The sequence below is a fragment of the Lissotriton helveticus genome, chromosome 1_1, assembly GCF_964261635.1.
Source record: "Lissotriton helveticus chromosome 1_1, aLisHel1.1, whole genome shotgun sequence".
NCBI lineage: Eukaryota > Metazoa > Chordata > Amphibia > Caudata > Salamandridae > Lissotriton > Lissotriton helveticus.
The window spans coordinates 560,725,579-560,749,589 of record NC_136057.1 but is presented as its reverse complement, the minus strand read 5'-3'; the positions used below and the strand labels follow the sequence as shown (position 1 = coordinate 560,749,589).

General features: G+C 43.6%; 1 protein-coding gene across 2 annotated transcripts in view; it reads right to left on the bottom strand.

Annotated features, from left to right (window-relative positions):
* Positions 1-3,191: 3,191 nt before the first annotated feature.
* LOC144813769 (uncharacterized) overlaps positions 3,192-24,011 on the bottom strand; it is an 84,215-nt gene continuing 63,395 nt past the window's right edge. For both annotated transcript variants that reach the window (XM_078674051.1, XM_078674050.1), the window contains exon 6: positions 3,192-10,662. In XM_078674051.1, coding sequence (XP_078530177.1) covers positions 6,125-7,087 — 963 coding nt within the window. In that variant the 5' untranslated portion in view covers positions 7,088-10,662 and the 3' untranslated portion in view covers positions 3,192-6,124. The remainder of the gene's footprint in view (positions 10,663-24,011) is intronic.

Sequence of the window (24,011 nt, the reverse complement as noted above, 5' to 3'; positions counted from 1 at the left end):
CCCGAGAATATCCACATGGCGCCGAGGGGTGGACTGGTGTGCTGCCCAAGAGAAACCCCTGTTCATAGCCAGAGGTAGCCCAAAAAAACATGAAAGGATATGGGGCAAATGGTTGCAACAACTAGGTTGACAAAATCTCTTAGTCTGTACATTCTCCTTGGCAACACTGGATAAGTAGTGTGGTTTGTAGTTTCATCTATACGCGCTGACCATACGGACATGTTCTGCGAAGCCAATTATGATGATCATCTGTGCTGCAATGTTAATGTAAATGTTAATTTCTTTTTCTTTTGTAAGTTTTCTTTCTCAAAAATTGATTATAAAAAGACTGAATTCTTACTGATCACTCCGCCCACCTCCACCCTTAATGTCAAAGACTAACTCCCTCTTCTTACTGCTTTGAACTGCACCCCACACATCATTGACTCTGCAAAATCCCTAGGTATAACCCTGGACAAAGACCTTTCCATGCAAAAACACTTCAGCACAATCACTAGAGGAGCTAACCATCAGTTGCGTATTCTTAGGAAACTAAAACCTTTCCTTCCTGCGGCAGAATTCACAACTGCAGTACATGCACCTGTGCTATCGAGATTGGAATCCGGGTGTACTACCCTGGTGGGCTTTCTGAAAACCTCACACCCTTGAAGGCTACACTGAATGCTGTAGGTAGGCTCATCACGGGTTAAAAAAAAACCTAATCATATTAACCCAAACCTTCAATCACTGAAATGGCTACCCTTTGAGGCCAGGATCCATCTCAAAATTGCCTATATGACCTACAAAGTATTACACCACAAAAGCCCCTCCTACCTGGCCCAGACACTGACCCTATCAGGTGGTTACAGACCCTCCAGAAGCACTAGCTCCTTACTTCCTAAGCCTCAGAATGTACAAATGAAAAGAAAAAAAAACGATCTCCAATCCTTCTCCGGAATTGCCCCAACATTTTGGAACTGTCCCTACTGAAATCAGATGCAATCCATTCACATCCACCTTCAAGAAAGTAGTAAAACTCTTTCTATCCAACAAGTTTCTATCATACTGAAGACTCGCCCCATCTCCCCTAAATCGTTCCCTCCTATGTATTTACCCACTACCTCTTATATCACCCTAATATGTTCTAGACCTGGACTTATGCTACATTATGTGCTCCTGTTTCCGTATTTGCCATTAGTCGATGTCTATATATCTCTATGTACTGTATTTTTATTCAATGTTATTTTTTCTTCTATTGCATCCCTTTTCTCTTTTCTTTTTACACTATTTTAAGGAGCTCTGTCTACCGAAAGGGTCTTGTTCGCACTATCACCCGAAAGGGTCTTGTTTGCACTACCTAAAACTCCACATAAATATTCAATATTTTGCCTGATCTTGCCATTCCATGATATCCTGACCTTTCATTTGAGCATATATTTTGGTTAAAATGTATCTATCCTTGAATCATAACACATCACAAATGTACCCAAGTAGGGGATGTAGCCAAGCCTTGGAGGAGATGGCGGCTTTCTAGATTAGCTCCGCTGGACCCGCCCTTAAATTGGCGTCTGGAAGGCAACCCCTAACTGTAATGTGACTGACCCATCCCTAGTCTGCTATGCCCTGATTAACGCCACTGTCCACAACTGCTAGTGCTCCTAAAAATGCGCTGCTTGCACTGACCATTGTTCTCGGATGAGAGGGCTCTGCTACCAACATGGAGCGTCTGCAACGAGCAGCACTGCCGTCAAACAGGACATACCAAGATCCTAATGACGACAGTCTAACTAGGTGCTGGTACTACCGTTGGCCAATTTTCTTCTCTCTAGTAAGCTACCCGGTACCTTCTGTACTGCAAGTATTGTAGCTGGCTTGCAAGATCTGCCTTGCTCCCTTGGTGGTGAGCAACCCTCATCTGTGTTTTTCGTCTTGTCATTACAGAACAGTGATCCAGCTCCATCAAATGACGGACAGTGTACACCCACTAGCTCTCTTAGGCAGAAGTCTTTGTATGGAAATGGCACTTGTGAATGACGTGCAATGCAGTATGCATGTCACCATCTTGGATCATTGCTGGCGGAATGCCCCCTGGAGGAATTGAGTCCCACTTAAAGACAGAGGCATCATCCATTTCAGGTTCGCTATCAAGCATGCCTGGGCCCGATGTCCTTCAGTTTGCTCACAATTTGACTTACTGAAACACAGCATTTCAAGTTAAACTGTTGGCTCATCTCCTTGCACCTTGAAGGACTATGCCTAAACCAGGGGTTAAAGGCATATGCCAAATCCTTTTTTCCAAGGTGGTGACAGATCAGCAGCTGCAACAGCCATTGGCCTCAATTTCTACCATGACCTCAAGACGATTCTTGCATAGATTAACATTGTTAAGACATCTGTAACCTGTTGGTGTGGAGCTTAAAAGTCTCTGTTCATACGGACTATCTAGTAGCTGTGCAGGGGGTGGGAGGGGGGCTTCGGGTGGGGAGAATGGGGGGAGGGGGGAGAGGGGAGGGGGGACGTAGGGCAGTTACTCCCACTTAAACAGTTGTTTGAATTGCCTGCAATGTAATTATTACTTTCATGCTCACAGCTCCTCCGGTTTCCGGGGCGCTGTACATACCATGTACCTTTTCAACAGCACAATAAAAATTTTGTTCTGAAAAAAAAAAGTCTCTGTTCAGACATCCCCTTCCTTACAGTGACACCTGGCACATGCAGATGGGAGGATCGTGGATCTGGAGGCGTGGATGGATCAACTGGGGCTCAGAACTTTGAAATATCCAATGCAGGGTGACCGTTTTAGAGGATTGGTGCAGCGTTCACCCAGAAATATCACCAACCCAGGGTCCAGGTCACTCCGTTGGGGCCCATAACACCGAAGTACAGCACACCTAGTCTCACACACACACTTTACCCCAGACCCTTGCAAATATATATATATACAAAATGGGTTGAGTGTATTCTTTCCTATGACGGGATACCTCTAAGCACAGATTTTTAACACCAACATTTGTTTTCATCAATAATCCTACTAAACTAATCTATGCATCAATGTACCCCGCCAATTAGGTCGATGGACCTATTAGTTGAGCAAGTTGATGGTGATTGTCAAGACCAGCTTAACCTCACTACAACAATACATTGATTTGCATAAATAATTGACTCTAAAGAATCACAAACACCTGAAATCATTTAAAAGATTTTATGGCAATTAATTTTCATAAAAGAAAATTTGCATTTATTCTATCATTGTTAATTCTCACTGAGCATTGCTATTTATTCAGTCAATAAATCAAGTAAAACTGTTTAATGAAAGACATGAAGAGAAAATTCAGGTTCACATTAATTCCATTGTTCTCTAAAATAAACATCAAACCTTGGTCAATGCAACTGAAAGTGAAATTCTGCATGAAAAGATCTGAGAAACCATAGTTAAACATGCATTTCATTCTAAAGATTTTTACACTAAAACCTGCCTACCCAGCATCTCTAAAACCCCAACTATACTTACTAACCCAAGCCTCCTCGGACGCAATCTCTCACCGAGGCTTAGTATCCTGCAACAAATCTCCAACCTACAGGGGTTTATCAGTGAGCAGTCTGGCATAGTTTCAGGCTCCCAGCATCTCTGCAAACAGCTGCAGTGCAAATAGCATCTCCCTCTGCGATCAGCTCCAATGACATTAAACCCCAATTTTGCTCTGATAATTATACTGTTTTTTCTGGCTCTCTACCCTCAAATGTTTCAAGCCTTGTCGTTTTCCTCTCTCTGATTGGTCATGACATTGCAATTATTAGCTTTCAGGATGTTCGTTAATCGACAATGTATTTGTTAATTTTCAGGATGTCCATGAATAACTTGCTGATTAAAAAGCTGACAGATACAAATTCGACTGTCCATGCATTTGTTAACTTCCAGGATGTCAATGAACAACTTTGTTTGCAAACTGATGAATACACGTTCGACAGTTCCTGTTTTCCTCATCAGGCCTTTTTAAATGTTCATTTTCAGTGATTCAGCTGTTTCCATGTGGTCATTTTTGAAAGGCACTATGCTTTTGTCCTTGGCAGACATTCAGCTGTTCTCATGGTTATCACTTTGGCCCACAGCCACTTCACCAGTATTCATATCAAGTGGCCTCGAATCATAGTTAGCTGAGGTTGCAAAGTGTTCTCAGAGAAGACAGAGCATGGACGAGTTTCTTTCAGCAAAATGATTTAAGCTTTTTGTACTGCGCAGAACCGGGAAAAACGAAGCCATTTTGGAATTGGCAACCCACCAAAACTACGATAAACAGAAAAAGAAAATGTAAATACACAGAATATATGTGTATTCTGTTCCCCCAACCACCAGTGCTAATATTTACCCTTTAAAACTGTTACCTAGCAGAAAAGCATCACACTCCAACCTGCCTACCCAGCATCTCTAAAACCCCAACTATACTTACTAACCCAAGCCTCCTCGGATGCAATCACTCACCGAGGCTTAGTATCCTGCAACAAATCTCCAACCTACAGGGGTTTATCAGTGAGCAGTCTGGCATAGTTTCAGGCTCCCAGCATCTCTGCAGACAGCTGCAGTGCAAATAGCATCTCCCTCTGCGATCAGCTCCAATGACATTAAACCCCAATTTTGCTCTGATATTTATACTGTTTTTTCTGGCTCTCTACCCTCAAATGTTTCAAGCCTTGTCGTTTTCCTCTCTCTGATTGGTCATGACATTGCAACTATTAGCTTTCAGGATGTTCGTTAATCGACAATGTATTTGTTAATTTTCAGGATGTCCATGAATAACTTGCTGATTAAAAAGCTGACAGATACAAATTCGACTGTCCATGCATTTCTTAACTTCCAGGATGTCAATGAACAACTTTGTTTGCAAACTGATAAATACACGTTCGACAGTTCCTGTTTTCCTCATCAGGCCTTTTTAAATGTTCATTTTCAGTGATTCAGCTGTTTCCATGTGGTCATTTTTGAAAGGCACAATGCTTTTGTCCTTGGCAGACATTCAGCTGTTCTCATGGTTATCACTTTGGCCCACAGCCACTTCACCAGCATTCATATCAAGTGGCCTCGAATCATAGTTAGCTGAGGTTGCAAAGTGTTCTCAGAGAAGACAGAGCATGGACGAGTTTCTTTCAGCAAAATTATTTAAGCTTTTTGTACTGCGCAGAACCGGGAAAAACGAAGCCATTTTGGAATTGGCAACCCACCAAAACTACGATAAACAGAAAAAGAAAATGTAAATACACAGAATATATGTGTATTCTGTTCCCCCAACCACCAGTGCTAATATTTACCCTTTAAAACTGTTACCTAGCAGAAAAGCATCACACTCCAAGCCTTTAAAAATAAAGCAGAAAAGCAACATGCAAATGCACATTATAACAGGCATGCATTATTACACCACTTAAATGCAGAAACTAGATTAAACATGCGTTTTACATCACTAATTAATATGGTAATCAAACCTGTTAGTGCAAAGCATTTCCCACATGTATTGTGTGTGTTTTGGTTAATACACAGCAATCAAAATTAATATATTACTTTGTTATGGGGGTGATTGATCTGAATGAGGTACACACAAAATCTTCTGTATCTCGCTCCATCAATTCCATCCTTTGATGATCACAAATCCTGAATACCTTGAACAATTTGTAAATCATCACCAAAAACCCCAAAACACCCATATTTTCCACTAAATTTTATTCGATCAGACACTTCTTCTCAATAATTTTTGTTAGTTCAGCAAATTCTTTCTCATTTACCTTGTTCTCGAAAAAAATGTTATCTTTAGTTCTAAATCTAAAATGTACTTATCCTTATGAAGTGCAATTCTATCTACTGGTGGCAACTATTGGTACATTGTTAACAGTCTCATTAGAAAAATGATACAACATAAACACATCTTATACCTAAAGCAAAACATGTTATATTTACTATGGTATCTAAGTTATCCTATAAATCTAATCTTCTAAATATGTACTGTCTGTACATAGTGTGTTTCCACACTTGAATGACTTTCAGTCCTTTGCCCCTTCTTTTATTTTAACTACTTGGAAATGGTTCATCAAAAAAAAAATCATCTTCGTCTTGTGTGCTAAACCCAGAATTGTTTTCTGTAATACTGTTATGGTCACTTCAAGTAATCCCTGAATTCATGTGTAAATCATCCCTATCTATAGGTTCACCGTTTTTGTTTGGATTTTCCTGATCATCCTTGCCTCCTCTAGTGTCAGATAAGATAACTCTCAGTATTTCTGAATTTTCTTCTTCTTTGACCACCTCTTGTATAGTCACTCTCAGACTGTCCTGGCTATCCGATTCCTCGTGTATTTCAGGAAGTGACATATATGTCCATTTCAGTGACTTGTACTTCAGATTTGGTCTCGGTGTCTGTTGTCTTAGTTCTGTAGTACTTTCTAAATCGTTGTCAGGTGAAAAATCATTAAGTCTTACACCATGCTGTACACTCTCACAGTCTGTTGGTCTTAAATCACCAGTTGTACAGTCTGTTTCTCTTGTGTTACCAGCTTCTGGTTGCTTAGCACCTGATTCTGAATATGTATCCAAAATCTGCAGTGTATTCCTCAGTGGCCTGTCTTGTTGATCAGGTATATGTGCCTTTCTCATTGCTTGTCCCATTAGTACCTTGTACAGATTTAAATCTGTCCTTCTATCATTTGTATTTCTCATGGTCAATAGAACTAGGGGCAAAGCATACAGCCAATTCAAGACAGTGGAGTCATACATTTTTGCTAATTTGATTTTCATTGTACCAATCACCTGTTCACCAACTCCAGAAACTTCTGGACAACAGGCACAATGCAGTTTCTTTTTAGTGCTCAGTATTTCACAAATCAGACTGATAACTTTGTTGGCAAGATCAGTTTCCCTATCTGTGTGTGCCTGTCCATAATACATGTGTGCAAAATGGGCAAACATGCTGTTGGGCATAACAGCTCTTTCATTTTGGTAGGCCCAAACATCATTCTCTTCTTTTTCTGTGCAACCTTCTCTTACCCATGTTACCTTTTCCTCATCACTTGCCTGATCCTGCACTTTCCTCACTTCTTCCCATGTTTCTACTATGTTAGTAAGCATGTGATATTGGGAAAAAGTGTCTTTCTTCACCCATGTCTGATTCAAAGAACAATCTTGTTTTGTGCAATATTTTGCAAATTCATCTGCAAACCAATTCCCTCTGGTAATGTAGTCAGTTTCACGTTTGTGAGCAGCAGGAACTGCTAATGATCCCCTATCAGCTATTCGTTTTTTCTTCTTTCTCCACCTGCTTCTCTATTTTTCAACTTTCTTTCTTTTTCTCAGCAATTCTTTAATTTTAACTTTTCTTCCAGCTTTGTTTAAATTTTCTATGCCTTTCTCTGTGAAGTTTGATCTATATGGTTTTTGCAAATCCCCACATTTGGAAATATCTACTCCAGTCTCACTGGTAGCTTCTTCAAGATTTTCCTGCAAATTTTAATTTTTCCAGGCAATGTTTTTACTCATAAAGAGTATGTCTTCATCCTGGTAACATTTTAATCTGTTAATACTTACCTTTCCAGAATGTAATTCTTCCATGTCTACCTTTAATTCTGCAATATCTATCTGTTGGCATTCTGCATCTTTTCTATAGCCACTTTGTACCCACTCTCCCAACTCCTCATTTGTCAGACCCAAAGAGACTTTGTTTAATCTTTCTCTAGGTTCCGTTCCCTGCAACCATCCAGTCTGTTTTTCAGCTAGTATCTCAGTTCCATTCGCGTAAGTCAGAGTTTTTCTCAGATCTGTCATTGTATCTAATTAATTTTCTTCTTCTTTATTATTTGACCTATTTATCACTTGTCGTTCTTGCCAACTACTCATTGAAAGGAGTTCTGACTTTGTTACTGTACTATTAATTTGAACAGGTTCCTGTTTATTTATTGCATTACTCTCTATGGGGACTGGAACAGTTTGGAAAACTTTTGTAATTTCGGCTGGCGGTACCTCTGGCACCACTGTTGCAGACTCCCCTAGATATGAAGGTGATCTGTTATCCAGAATGTCATCTAGCAATTCATCTTTTGTGTCACTGTGTCTACAGTCTAAAATTTGAACATGCTTCTGTTCCTCTTTCTTTTTATCTCCTGTAGATCCTCCCATATTCCTGACAGGAAACAAATCATTTGGTACATCTACCTGCTCCCATCTACATATTTTGTCCTCAATATTCTTATTCTGATATTTATTCAAACCATCTATATTTAGGCTTAAGTTTCACTATTGTTTCACCCAAATGCTGCAAAACCTTTATGTTAAAAGAACCTTCTGGAGGAAATGCAAGCTCACCATCACCTTCCGTTTATTGCACCCAATTCTCGACCCACAAGCAAGTGTGCCAACCATACTTCATTACCATATGAGATATAGGCGTTCTCAGGGGAGGGACTAGTCTCTACTCCTGTTTTACTACAGGCTTGTCTTTCACAAACAATCTTTTTACCTTTCCAAACAGTGAAACTTTCCTCTCTTTACCAATATATTATATTTTTCCGTTAATTTCCTGTCTTTCAAAAGATTGCGCACTCTTCTGTTGCTGCTCTGTAACACCAGCCCATCACAGCATGGTTTACACTAGCGTACCAATTAGAACAAGATACGTCTTCTTAGTGCTTAACCAATTACTTTTCTGCTTTCGCTGATGCACCAATCAGCCCTTACTCTGTCTTGGTCACAAGGACCAATTCCTTTGCGACACTTTTGACGTCACCAGCGCTCCGGCTTCTGCAGCGCTGACTGACCCCTCCTTTACAGGATTTTTCAAGAAGCCGTATTTACAAGATATTTTACAAAATCAGTTAGTAACTTACAGAAAACAATACCATTTGCCTGTTTCACTAATAAAGTGATAGAATTTCTCAATCACACAAGTATTCTGTAACTGGAGTAGACGACGCTAACCTCCACAGAATTTTAGATTCGTTGATAAAGTAGCACTACCCTCTACCTTACCCTTCTATCAGGCAATAACGAACATGTTTCTCTAGGAAAGCACATACAGAGATCTTTTTCACCTCCTTAGAGACAATCCCAGAGTTTCACCAGAACGCGTATTGCAATTTAATTAACACACGTTCATACAGAAATCCCTATTCATATATACACGAACTCTGAATCTCCAGTAGGCAGCGCTTACCTCTAGCCCACCACAGAATTCCTCTTTCGTTAGTAAAGTAGACGCCACTCCTTTACCCTTCTATCAAGCTCGGGTTAAGTCCTACTACTCTCCCAGCAGTAAGTTTTAATCAGGATACGCAATGATCCCTGTGCTTGAAGGCTAAGATTTCATAGACTGTCCTCACTATACATTTATCCTTTCACACCTAATGTCCCTAAACAGTGATATGCGACAATACCACCGCAGTATACAACGATACTTCTTTTTTGAAAAAGACCAATGCACTGTGCGACTTCACTTGCCACACTTCTTTTGCCTGCAGACAGAGGCACTAGCTTCACGCAACACTTGGAAGCCTTTTCAGGACTACATATAACATAATACAAACTCAACAGATGTTAGTCATAATTCTGTACATCAAACTCTATATACATCAACCTTTGAATATAGGGGTTCTATATACACTAAGCTAGTAAAAATAACCATTACTAATCACCAAACTAGTAAATAATAACCTTTAATCTGCTACCAAGTAATCTGGTGCAGCATTCACCTAGAAATATCAGGTTCACATTAATTCCATTGTTCTCTAAAATAAACATCAAACCTTGGTCAATGCAACTGAAAGTAAAATTCTGCATGAAAAGATCTGAGAAACCATAGTTAAACATGCATTTCATTCTAAAGATTTTTACACTAAAACCTGCCTAACCAGCATGTCTAAAACCCCAACTATACTTACTAACCCAAGCCTCCTCGGACGCAATCTCTCACCGAGGCTTAGTGTCCTGCAACAAATCTCCAACCTACAGGGGTTTATCAGTGAGCAGTCTGGCACAGTTTCAGGCTCCCAGCATCTCTGCAAACAGCTGCAGTGCAAAGAGCATCTCCCTCTGCGATCAGCTCCAATGACATTAAACCCCAATTTTGCTCTGATATTTATACTGTTTTTTCTGGCTCTCTACCCTCAAATGTTTCAAGCCTTGTCGTTTTCCTTTCTCTGATTGGTCATGACATTGCAATTATTAGCTTTCAGGATGTTCGTTAATAGACAATGTATTTGTTAATTTTCAGGATGTCCATGAATAACTTGCTGATTAAAAAGCTGACAGATACAAATTCGACTGTCCATGCATTTCTTAACTTCCAGGATGTCCATGAACAACTTTGTTTGCAAACTGATAAATACACGTTCGACAGTTCCTGTTTTCCTCATCAGGCCTTTTTAAATGTTCATTTTCAGTCATTCAGCTGTTTCCATGTGGTCATTTTTGAAAGGCACTATGCTTTTGTCCTTGGCAGACATTCAGCTGTTCTCGTGGTTATCACTTTGGCCCACAGCCACTTCACCAGCATTCATATCAAGTGGCCTCGAATCATAGTTAGCTGAGGTTGCAAAGTGTTCTCAGTGAAGACAGAGCATGGGGGACTTTCTTTCAGCAAAATGATTTAATCTTTTTGTACTGCGCAGAACCGGGAAAAACGAAGCCATTTTGGAATTGGCAACCCACCAAAACTACGATAAACAGAAAAAGAAAATGTAAATACACAGAATATATGTGTTTTCTGTCCCCCCAACCACCAGTGCTAATATTTACCCTTTAAAACTGTTACCTACCAGAAAAGCATCACACTGCAAGCCATTAAAAATAAAGCAGAAAAGCAACATGCAAATGCACAATACACATTTTAACACAGACATGCATTATTACACCACTTAAATGCAGAAACTAGATTAAACATGCGTTTTACATCACTAATTAATATGGTAATCAAACCTGTTAGTGCAAAGCATTTCCCACATGTAATGTGTGTGTTTTGGTTAATACACAGCAATCAAAATTAATATATTACTTTGTTATGGGGGTGATTGATCTGAATGAGGTACACACAAAATCTTCTGTATCTCGCTCGATCAGTCGTAGAGGTAATATTCGCCTTTCTGAAGTGCTGGAGAAGGAAGGCCCTTTTTGAACGTATTTAATGAAACTGTCTCTCAGGTCTTGATACGGTACACCCAATGCATTATTCTTGGATATTTTTTATATTCTTTGGGATTTAGCGTCCAACAACGCCACCTCCACTCTATAAGGCATTAGGTCTCCTCTGGGACTTTTTCAATGGGTTGCAAAGCCCACTCATGGAGGGAGACACATAATTGACTTATTGTTCTATAATTTTGATCTATCCATGCCGGACCCTATCCCTTTAGTTTGGACAGATCATTACTGGATCCAGTTTAACTGGTCTACTTCCCATCAGGGTAGTTGTGTAAAGCCCCACCTGTCCCGTCCTTTCTCCAAAATTACATGTGACAATAGCCGGGCGGCTTTGGTAAATAATATTCCATCCCTTTTTTGACCCCATTGACTCCGTAATGACAGAATATGACTTTCTCAGTGTAGAAACTTGCTCCTGTCCCCAATCGTGATTTTCAGCAGGAAAAATATCTCTTAATCCTGGTTTTATGAAACCCTTAACCAAGAGAAAAACTATGTAAAATGGCGGAACAGGTATGGAAAAAAACTATAGCTCAGAATCAAAAGAATGATATAAAAGAGCCTTGAATAAATATGTGACCATGATAATCTCCACAAAGAAGGAGTATTATGAGGGATGTTTTGAAAAAGCAGCAAATAAACCTAAAGAAATCTTTAAGATCGTGAAATATTTTACAAACCCTGAAGCGCGCAAAAGAGGCAAGGTCCCATTGGCAGATGGTGTGAGCAACTTGCACGATTCTTTTATAACAAGATATACAAAACAGCCTCCCTGCAGTTTTGTACCTGGATGCGGACGCTGGTAGCTCAGCTCAGATTGTTACTCCTACCACTTGTGGCTTTTCCAAGTTCAGCGCCATCTCCTTGGAAGACTTTAGGACTGCGATCTGAAATCTGGTTCTCCGAAAGGTCCGTGTCTCCCTTTCATCTTAGCATTAGGTGTTGATGTTATTCAACCCCACTCTGAATGGAGTGCTCAACAAGTCTTTAGCCACTGCTACAGTTCCTTTATGCTCGAAGAGAGCCAAAATCGTCCCTCTACTAAAAAGTGTGGATCCGGATGTTCCAGGCAATTATTGGCCTATCTCCCTCCCTCCTCCGCCTACTAAGTTAGCTGAAAGAATTATGATTTATCAGCTCTCTAATTATTTAGAGCTCAATAGGCTTCATCATCTGAGAAAATCAGGGTTCAGACCTAGGCATAGCACTAGATCTTATAAGAAGTACCGATGATGCTGATGGCAGGGCAGTCTTGGTATTGTTGGACCTGTCGGCAGCATTTGACACAGCCCCACATGCCAGGCTACTTGCAATCTTCCTTGAGATAGGCATTAGAGATAGTGCCTGGAAATGGTTGAAGTCCTTGAGGATAGGAGTCAAGAGGTCTGGCTACTTCCTTATTCCTCCCCCCGTCGAAGAGATTCAGTTGGAGTCCTTCAGTGCTCAGCACCTAGCCCCTCTATGATCAATATCTATATGTCCCCCCTAGCCAAGGTGGTGGAATCATTTGGGGTTAAGATGATTTCTTACGCAGATGACACCTAGATCATCATTGCTTTTAGAAAAGGGGTGCCTATCGATACAGATGCCATTCAAATTCTGTCTCTCAGCTGTCTGTCAATGGATGACTCAAAACCCTTTGAAGTGTAAGACTGAGAAGATGGAGGTGCTTTACTTTGCACATATCTTTGCTTTAATCTTGGATACCACTGGCCTATAGGCTTTCCCCCACCAGACTCCCAAGCAGATTCTGTAAAATATTCAGGGTTTAAATTTGATGATAAAAGTTCATTCCACAATCAAATCCTCTTTGTCGTTGGTGTGTTTTGGCATCCTATGCATGGCAAAACAATCTTTGCACTTCCTCACATTTCCTACTAGGATCACTGTGGTATTGGCCCTGGTTATGTCCAGACTGGACTACGCCATTTCATTATATGCAGGCCTGCCAAAGTATCTTTTGAATAGACTTCAGACTACTCAGAATGCTGCAGCTCACTTGGTTCTTGATCTCCCAAGACGTTAACACATCTCCAGGCATTTGTGCAATCTGCACTGGCTCCCCATTGAAAAACATATTCTTTTTAAATCTGCTCTCTTAACGCATCAGTCAAGACCTGATTATCTCTCTGCCAGGAAGGTCTTCTAAAGCCCCGCCAGAGTGCTGCATTCATCGAATAATTATCTGGCCAACATTCCTAGAGTTCACCTGGCTACAGCAGGTGCTTGCTCCTTCTCTTTCTTGGGCCCGGTTGGGTGGAAGAAGTTCCCTTTAGACTTGCGTCAAACTAAGGCTGAAGCTGTTTTTAAGAAAAAGCTCAAGACCTGGCTCTTTCACAGTAATTGTCAACTTCTTCTGTTTTTCACTTTGACCGTACAGCGCCGAGACACTATTGAGTAGCTGAATGCTATATAAATCTCATCACTATCACTATCAACCATTTTGTGATAGCCTGGGCCCATATGGGAAACATAGACCCAACATGTAATTACCGATGGTCAGGACTCCCGTTACCCTCTTCTCTCTAACCAGCACAAACGAAACGCTTCCAAAACAAAACAAAAATTCTTCCAAAAGACAGGCACAAATCAAGATTTTCCCTGAAGCCAGATAGAGATGATTCACACAACGACCCTTGACTACTCTTGAATTGGCATCAGTTTATAGACATTTAGACTTGGATTTGGGACAGCCAAACCACCGCACATAAAGTTCAATTTTTTTACCAGATCCAACATAGGTGTGATTCACTGCCAAATTACTCCGTTCACGTGGACCTTCACACCCACTAGACAACGATAACAACTTGATATTATGTAAGACTTGTATACTTCATTTGTAATACCCTAACCCGGAAATGCCTACCGTTGATCTTATAGTAAGCCCTCTCGACATCCAGGGTTTAAATAGTTATGTCCAACGAAACCTACTCCCCCGACACAGCTTAATTGCAGGAAACCCAGCTCTCTTATGTTGAATAATTAAAACGGCCAAGCGACTGGGCGGACAAGGTGCTAGGTGCATCCGGCACGCACCACGAAAGGCAGGAGCAGACTAGCCTTATCCTCAAGCGCTTAGCTGCTCGGGCCACTGCATGGACGGTCCAACAAAGAAGGAAGATACATCCTAGCCACACTGGAGATGCAATCAAAGCATATCATTGTAGGCAGTGTTTATGCACACCACTGCTCAAAAAGGACTTTCTTCTCCCAGCTTCACAGGTTGTGCTTGGATTCAGGCAACATCAAAGTTCTGCTCAAAGGAGACTGGAATATAACTCAGGCCACAATCTTGAATCACACAGGCCCACCAGAAACGGCAAACAGCAGGGACAGAAAAGGCTCTAATGGACTTACTACAGGATCACTCCCTACAGCACCCCTGGCTCCCTTTGCAGCCCCGAAGTAGGGAATACAGCTTTTACTCCATCCTCATGCAACAGCAGTGAGGATAGACTTGTTTCTCACATTAGGGTGAATGACTCTCAATCTCCAGCCTTGTAATATAATCACCAACGTCACGTCGGGTCACTCACTCGTCTGTGTCCCTTGATGACATATCATCATTGCCTCCAGATGCAATTGGAGGATATGATATAGAAATGTAAGACCCCGAACGATAAAGAAACACTACAAAACCACGTACAGGTGCTCTGGGCTGCATGTCAGGCACACATATGGGCCAACTGATGAGGGAATCTTGTGCAGCGGAGAAAGCTCTGAGTCTAGGCAGCAACGGGAACAAAGGATCCAAACCCCGCTGACACAACATCACTGAAGGCCCACAAAAACTCATTTCTAACTCTTCACACAAGCGAAGCTGGATCTCAACACACTACATACTTCTCTGGCGGAAAAGCCTCTCGGAAGGAACGAACAATGACATGATGAGCTTGGCGAGAAGGCTGGCCGGCTGTTGGTCACTAGCTTAAACAAGCAGAGTCCAAACATCCCATACCAGCACTTAGGACGATCTTAATCATCCTGCACAAATCACAAACAAATTCATGACCTTCTACAAAGAATTCTCAGAGTCGAAAAGCCAGCACCATCAGTCAAAAAACCTGGGATTGAACATACCAAATGAGGCATTTCCTATAGAGGCCCTTCTCTCTCTGAGCATATTGATTTGGAATATCTTGACTGTTTCCCTGTACAAAAGTGCTGCTAAAGTGACGTGGCTTCTTGTACCTACGTTTTTCGTGACGAACTGTAGGCACCTGCTGCCTCATTTTGCAGGTCCTGGTTTGTGGTGTTTTAAAGTTCAGGAGAGTTGCAGGCTGTTCCTGGCTCCTGTGTGACGTAGAAGGAAGCCTTATCTCTCCCCCGTGAACTGATGGCTGTGAAGATCCTGCCTTTTTAGGTATTGCTACCTACAGCTTCCGTTATATGGCAAGGCCTATTATCAGCACTACACATGCCACTGCTCACACGTGAATACAGAAAACGGTCTTTCGGTCAGGCATTGGTTGGTTTTGTGACCCACCTTTGGACATTGGCTGGATAGGATGTCCATTGCAATTGTGACTTGCCCCACTACATTTTGCAGATTCTGACAATGGAACAGAATAGTTCTCTTTTGCTGAGTGTTTGTCAATCTCCGAGCATCTCTCGTTTGAGAATGCGTGTCTCTCTGTTTACTATACAGTTCAGGAGAGTGTTAATATAAGGGTATTCATATAATATTAGAGTATTAATATAATCTGTCACTAACTGGTGTAGATTCATACACTTATCTCTGGAGAGCATATGACTGTTTGCAATAACAACTTGATTAACCACTAACCTTGGTTTTTGGAGTAGTGTGCTACTTGCAGTAAATGGCTTCAACGCCTCATCGGGGTAGTAAGTGATATATAAATACAATTACAATTATGCACTGTAAGTAGAGCTAAGTGCTTTTCTTCGCTTAAGACACGCTGGGTGCTATTGCCGGGTCTGGTGGTTTAAAGGACTAATTAATCCACTACGGCCTGTTTTTGGCTTTATGGTCACAGGCTTAAATCCTGGCAGACCCCATTCAGCCTTTTATCCTTCTAAGGATGATAAAAAAAGAGTTAGGTAACAATAAGCATATTAGTCACTTTAGTCACTGATCTCAGTCGGAAATATGAAAAAATATGTCTAGCTGTTTGGCCGCTTTCAGCTTTGTTATGAATTCTTTCTTGTGGTTGTTAGAAGGTGGTTCTGACCATCTGATCCACCCGGATTTTTCGCTTTTTTAACACCTATTTGTTGAGCTTTTACTGTGGGAGAGCCTCATAAGTTGGGACTCACCCACTGCGAACTCATGATGAAAGGGACGGCATGTGTATTTAACCAGTGTCACCCTGGCGCGAGTAGGTAGCTGCGCTGCAGCCAGAGTAAGGGGCACTGGGCAGGTTACATGCAGACACGTGTGTAAATGCGTGTGCACAAGGGTAAGAGCTGTGCAAGGGAGATTCCTGGCGTGCGCAGCCCAGGAGCAGCTACAAATTCAATGGTGTGGCAGAACTTGTGCAGAACTAGGTGGTGACATGGAATAGGCTTTCTACAATAGGAAGAAACATTTGAGGGAAAGTCAGTGTGCTTTACAGTTTTCACTCCATTACTCTCCTATGAGGATGGGGAGCCATTTTGTACAAACCCAGAGGCATGGGCAGGAAGGAGGGAGCAGATGCAGAGAGGTGATGTGTCGCTGTGTGATAGGGCAAACAGAGACTTCCTGCCAGCCCCCTCCCCATTCTTTAAAAAGAACAGGAAGAGGAGCTCTCTTGGTTGTGGTCTGCGGAGGACGACTGGTGCTGGAGCCTGGCACCATGGGCAGCTGGAAGGAAGAACCTCCAGACTGGACCAGGACCCTAACTTGCGCCACAAGGGGAGACCAGGACCAGTGAGCAGAAGCCTGGGCCTCTGCGCATGGAGAAGCGAGGCACAGGAGAAGAGCCAGGTAAGAGGATGACGCAGGGAGCCAGTGAAGACCTCTCCCTGCTGAATACACCCCCCTGGAGACCAGGAGGGCGAAAGAAAGTGCTCACAGTGGCTGGGGAGCTCCACCAGGTGCAGAAAGAGACCACAATTATGAAAATCGGGTGCCTGGGCGCTGAGATATGCCTCCCAGAAGGTAGGAGACCCTTGACCTCTGAGAGGATCGATGACAAATCGTGTGGAGCTCCACCGCAGGTCCTGGATATGCCCCCGGGGTGGGTCAGGTCCCGGGGGCTGCCCCCACTAGAAGTTAAATTGGGGAGCGTCATCGCGCTCCCCGTGCACATGCCCCGTGGGGTGCTAGGAGCCAGCCCTGGCCCTGCCGAAAATGGAGGCAGGGGAGCACCATCGCGCCCCCACGAAGACAAAAGTCGAGAGCACATTTGCGCTCCCCGTGAAGGGGCCCAACCGGGCTGCCAGGAGCCCACCTTGGCCCCGGTGTCACTGGAGGGCGGGGAGCACCGTCGCTCCGCTGCAGCGATGTCTCTGGGGCCCGGGATCCCAATTCCGGGCCACAACGCCAAAAAAGCTGGGGAGCGCCGTCACGCTCCCCGTGAAGGTGTCCCTGTGGGGGGCCCAGGACCCCGTCCCCAGGCCCCAAAGTGACAAGGAGGACGGGGGAGTGCTGCGGCATAATGCCTTGCAGGCCTGGACTGGCCTGCAAGGGAAAACAGCTTATTGCCGGTTCACGGTGGCCCCAGCAGGACTGGGTCACCGCCACAGGTGTGATAAGGTGCAGGGGAAGCTGCAGGAGCAACGCAGTCTCCCCAGCACGACGGGATAACGTCCCTCCCTAAGTTTCATGGAGACCTAAAAGAAACAACCCCACAAGGGCTCAGCCAGCAATTACTTTTCCCCTGGGCTGGAACTCTACAGCTGGGGGTGCCTTAAGGATTGCCTCAATGTGTGAAAGGCTGTACTGGTGATGTCTGGAGAAGGGCCTCCCCTGGAGGTGAAGAGGTGAAACTGCACCATAAGTGCATTTACCAATGTTATTTATTTTAGAGGGACTGTAAGTCACACGTGTAATGTGAAGTACCTGTGTAAGGTGGACTCATTAGCCAAGTGGGGTTATGTTGCCAGACATTCCTGCTCGGGTGTCTGGCTATAAAGGCTTTATCCTGTGATTTTACCTGTGATGCCTTTTAGAGGCTGTGATTGCAATGCATTACAACTTATCAGCTATGAAAAGTACCTCATTTAAAGTAATGCCCAAACATGTATTCTTGCTACTGCATTATGGAAGGAACAACCCAGACTGTTAGCTACTAAGATGTAGAGGTGCATAATGTATGGTCAGTATGAGATGCTCAGTCGGGGGGTTATGTGTCTCCAGGGCAGGTGTACCTATTTTAATGCTTGTTGAGATGATGGGGTGGGTCACCACTGGGATGGTGCCAGTTGGCAAGGCCCTCGCTCCAGGTTGCGTCAACCCACTGCATTAAGGGGCAAGATGGTGTGCATACATGGGAGTGGTGGTAATAAACCCTAGCCCCACTGCGGGAGGGGTGGAGATTGTGAGAAGTTGGCCTGGTATATGATGTCCACTATTCTAGTGGGCACCTTGCACCGGTCCAAACGACCCTTATTAATGGTAGGTTGTAAAGTCAACGTTATAGAAAGCTATCCTAGTGGTAGCTTTGGAGAGGAGCCTTCAGGCTAAGACTTAGAGGCGAGATAAGCTAGTTGTTTTACCAATTATAATCTCTTGAATGATCAAATGAAAGCACACCACACAAGGTATATATCAAATATATATGTATTTATTCTAAACACAACCCCTCTTGACTCTTTATGAAGTCAGAGGGAAAAGTACAATACAAGGAACTTAATTAGCATACGATAAGTTGCACAGTATACATTATGCCCTAGGGGCCTCACAAACCATATATCAAAATAGTGGTATAAGAACCATGTGAGAGTTAGAAAGCATGCCTAGGGCATGTATAACCGCTGGGGCTACCTATAACCACCTAAGGTTAGGATGCAGGAGGCCAAAGTGGGAGGCGTGCAGTGTCTAAACACAGCCGCGGATCACCATTGACTTTCTATGGAGAACCAACAAGTAACAATTTTAAAGATTAAGTGCACTTCTAGATGAACTACGATGGAACCCTTTTAGACTAGGACACTTCGAGAGTCAAGACCCACGGGAGCACCGGAGTATTCGTATTACCTCACCCAGGGAAGCCGGGTGCATAGGTGTCTTTTGGTGTCTGGTTTTGTCGTCGATTCCAATGGAGAGCTGCGAAGAAATGCTGCAGGCGACCAGAGGAAAAGTGTCTGGGTGGATCGGAGATGTGAAGAACCTGAAAGCAGAGGAGACAGAGTCTGGGTCACTAGCCAGTGACCAGGATGGCAAAAGGAAGATGCCAGGCGATATCGGGTGATTTCAGGTGAAAGAGGTGAAGCTTGACTCTTCAGCCACGAGGTCCAGGAGGTGTCAACGACAACCAGGAGCTGGATTCGAGCTGTCCCACGAAGGATCTAGTTGACTGCGGTGTCAGAAACTGGATTGGACCCAACAAGCCTTGGCAACAGCAATCCACGCAAGATGACAAGATTGGCTTTGGTGCAGACCAGCAAGGTCTGAGGGACTCCTCTGGAGCAACCAGGAAAGCTCACTAAATCAAAGATGGCCTTTTGTGGGGGCTCGCTAGCCAACAGACTAGGAACCGCAAAGGGGCCTCAAGCTGAAATGCGCAAAGCGGGCCCACGGGACACTCGTGGAGTGTAGGACTTTGAGCTTCGGTGCAAAAGGTGCTCGGAGCAGGGGCTTCAAATACCCCAATGCACAACTTCAGGATACCTCGGGAAGTAGGTGCAGTTGCAAAGATGCAGGATGTCCAGGAGTTCCGGTCCCACATCTCTCGTGTCCGCTACAGGTCTCAGGTTTGCTGGGAGCGCAGATCAGCATCAGACATGTCTTGAAGTTTGTGTCCTGTGTTGCAGATTCTTCGGGATCCAGCAGGAGCCTCGAAAATGCAGACCGGCAAAGATGCAGTTGGTGCCTGTTTGAACAGGGTGGTCACTCCTTGACCACAAGGGAGATTTCTTCCATCTTCCAGTCGATATGGAATGTCTAACTCGAAGATCGCTCCTATGGGTGGACCTGGGGAGGGGGTGTTTACACCCCTTTCCCTTTGTCCAGTTTTGCACCAGAGCTGTGGCTGAGTGCCCCAGCAACCGGTTTGAACTGGGAAATGCATGGAGCACCTTGTGTGCCCCAGGCAGTGTCTGAAAAGTATTCACTGAATGCAACCCACCCTGCCCCAATACACTAAAGCCTGTCTGGGGAGGAAACCTATTGTCCAGGCCTCCCCTGCAGGAGTTTCGTCCAGCAGCAGGAGGGAAGACTCGTGTCTGTGGCAGCAGCATCAATTTTGTGATGCTGGGGCTCTGTGTAACTTTAACCAGGTTTACCAGTAACTACATGTCTACTCCCTCTAGAAGGGTGTAATGCTACCCCGCCACCAGAAACTGGCGGGGGGTGGTATTCCAAAGTGTTTGACACCTTACACGACATGTTTTGATAAAGCCAAACCAAAGTTAGCATTAACCGCGAGGATTATAATACACTTTAGAGTATATGGTATGGCTATATCATAGAACAGCTATAAGGAGATGGTTCCGAAAGCTGCAGAGGGGCTCAGCTCATGCTAGGGCACCCTCTCACACAAAACCAAGCACTCTGCCTCCAGGTTTGTCAAGGCCTGCCATAGGAGTGACTTATAGGTTACTATGTGTCTATATATAAGGTAGATATAGGTATACTATATCTAAGTAAGGGGTGATTACACCACCTTACCAAGGCTGTAAGTACAGACCTGTGGTGTCAGTTTGGAAGGCTAACCAGGGGTGGCACAATACATGCTGCAGGCCCTGGTAGGCCTTGGGTGCACCTATGCCCTGGGTACCTTAGGTACCATATACCGGGGCTCACAAGGGTGACCCAGTAACCAATCTGGTATGTACCTAAAGTACATGGTATCAATTTAGAGAGAGAACAGCTAGGCTGTGGGCCCTATTAGCAGGGCCACAGCCATACTAAAGTCAAAAAACCAGTGAAGCACAGCTAAAAAGTGGGGGTAAACATAGGAAGCAGACCCTACTCTCCTACACAACCCCACCCTAAACGCAGGGACATTAAACTAACCTTGACCAGTTGAGTCTTCATGTACTAAGTGGAAATATCTAGAGAGTCCATCTGCATTGGCATGGTTATTCCCAGGTCTATGTTCCACTGTATAGTCCATCCCCTGTATAGAAATGGACAACCTGAGTAGTTTGGGATTTTCACCCTTCATCTGTTTTAGCCAAAAGAGGGGCTTATGGTCTGTCTGAACTGTGAAGTGAGTACCAAACAAGTATGGCCTCAGCTTCTTCAGAGCCCAAACCACAGAAAAGGCCTCCCTCTCAATAGCTGACCATCGTTTCTCTCTAGGGGTCAGCCATCTGCTAATAAAAGCTACTGGCTGGTCCTGACCTTCTTCATTCAATTGTTAAAGCACAGCCCCTAACCCCAACTCGAAAGCATCTGTTTGAACAATGAATTCTTTGGAGTAGTTAGGACTTTGCAAAATTGGTGCAGTGCACATGGCCTGCTTCAGGTCATCAAATGCCTTTTGACAGCTGACTGTCCACTTAACTTTCTTAGGCATTCTTTTAGAAGTTAAGTCATTCAGGGGTGTCACAATGGAACCATATCCCTTGACAAATCTATTTTAGTACCCAGTCAGGCCCAAGAAAGCTCTGACCTGAGTCTGGCTCGTGGGAGCAACCCAGCCCATTATGGTCTGGATTTTGCTCTGCAGTGGTTGAACCTGGCCTCCACCTACAAGGTGGCCCAGGTACACAACCTGACTCTGCCCTATCTGGCACTTAGTAGCCTTGATAGTTAGGCCTGCTTTCTGCAACGACTCCCAAAATATTTCAGGTGGATCAGGTGATCATCCCAGGTGGAGCTAAAGACCGCAATATCATCAAGATAAGCTGCATAGTAGTCATCCAGGCCTGTGAGGACTTTGTTCACCAACCTTTGAAATGTGGCAGGTGCATTTTCCAGACCAAAGGGCATCACCACAAACTGATAATGCCCACTAGGGGTTGAAAATACTGTATTTGGCTTTGCATCATCGGCTAGTCTGATCTGCCAGTAGCCAGCTGTTAGATCAAATGTGCTCAGAAATTTGGCAGATGCCAACTTATCTATGAGCTCATCTGCTCGGAGTATTGGATGGGCATCTGTCTTAGTGACAGCATTGAAACCTATGTAGTCTACACAAAACCTCAACTTTCTCTTACCATCCTGGGTTTGAGATTTTGGCATTAGGACTACTGGACTAGCCCAAGGGCTATCTGAAGGTTCAATTAAAAATTTGCGAACATTCGTGAAAATAATTTTAAATTCTATTAAGGACAATGGAGGCGAGGATTATGCTTCTCATTTCTTCACTGGAAGCTCACAGCAGCCACTGAAAACACAGATAAAAAACATGTGACAACCATAGAGTCCCAGGTATATAAGGTCCCTACAGGCACATAGAGTCCTCTTTCTTTGTAACAACCTGTTCTTGAAGGATCATCGACAGACAAGGACTTCTCCAACCAATGAACCGAAGGCCCAACTGGGCTGAAAGCTTGAGCTGGATCCTGATCCAGACAACTCACTCGTGTGCGGAAAACAGAACTATAAACCAGCCAATCACTGCTGAACCATATTCAGATTTATTTGCTGTCAGCACCTGAAATAAAGAAGAATACTCCGTAAAAGCCATTCCAGACCGCTTGATAAATAACAAAATAACTTTTATGAGAGAAATGGTTAGAAAATACGGAGCAGTGCAAATATATAGCATGATCAAACAGATAATATCACATAATACAACATGTATTTCTGGGTGGGATAATCCTCGCCTCCGTTGTCCTTAATAGAATTGAAAATTCTTGTCACGAATGTTCGCAAATTTTAAATTCTCTGTCAGGACCGGAGGCTCCGATTATGCTTGTTACAGCTAAGGCACCACCACTGAAACAACATCCGCAATAGGCTTATAACAAAACGCTTTGAAAGTATGTTCATTTGACCAGTCAGCTGCGTTCATGATGTCTGAAAGGCTGACACCTGCTGAATACGCTTTCGGAGCCATAGCTCCACGGGCGGAATGAGCCCCAAACTTAGAGATATCAATTCCTGCTTCGCCCATGAGCTAACGCATCCATCGAGATCACTGGGTGAAATGGCTTCTGCAGAGCAATTAGCAATTGACCTTGCATATTAGCACAAAACTCTTCAGTACTTACCTCGTAATCCTTAAAACATTGTACAACGCACAATTTAGGATTATGAGGAAAAGCCGGGTATGTGACAGAAGTAGTGTGACACTTCGTTCTCCTGGACAAGGTGAAGGTCACACCTTCTGGGGAAAATCTACGCCCCGCTAAATCCAGCGCACGTACGTCAGATACCCGTTTGCAGGAAACTAGACATAAGAGCCTAGTTAACTTGGCCGAAAGTTGTTTATGAGTCAAGAACCTATTGACGGCCAGGCCTCCAGAAATTTAAGGATAACAGACATCCCACAAATGAGAATATTTAGGGCAAGGAGGTTTCACCATCCTGACTCCCCTAAGCAGTTTACAAACCAATGGTTGTTCCCCTATGGGTTTACCTTCTAAAGGCAAATGTCCTGCCGATATAGCGGACCGAAAGTTGTTGACCGTCCTGTAGGCTAAACTTGAGGATGCAATAGAGGCTAGAAAATTAACCACTAAAGACACATGTGCCTTACAGGGATCCACGTCCCTTTGAGCGCACCAATCACACCATCTCCTCCAAGATGAGGAATATCTTTTGTGGGTGTTAGCCGACCAAGTCTCATTGATAAATCTGTTAGCC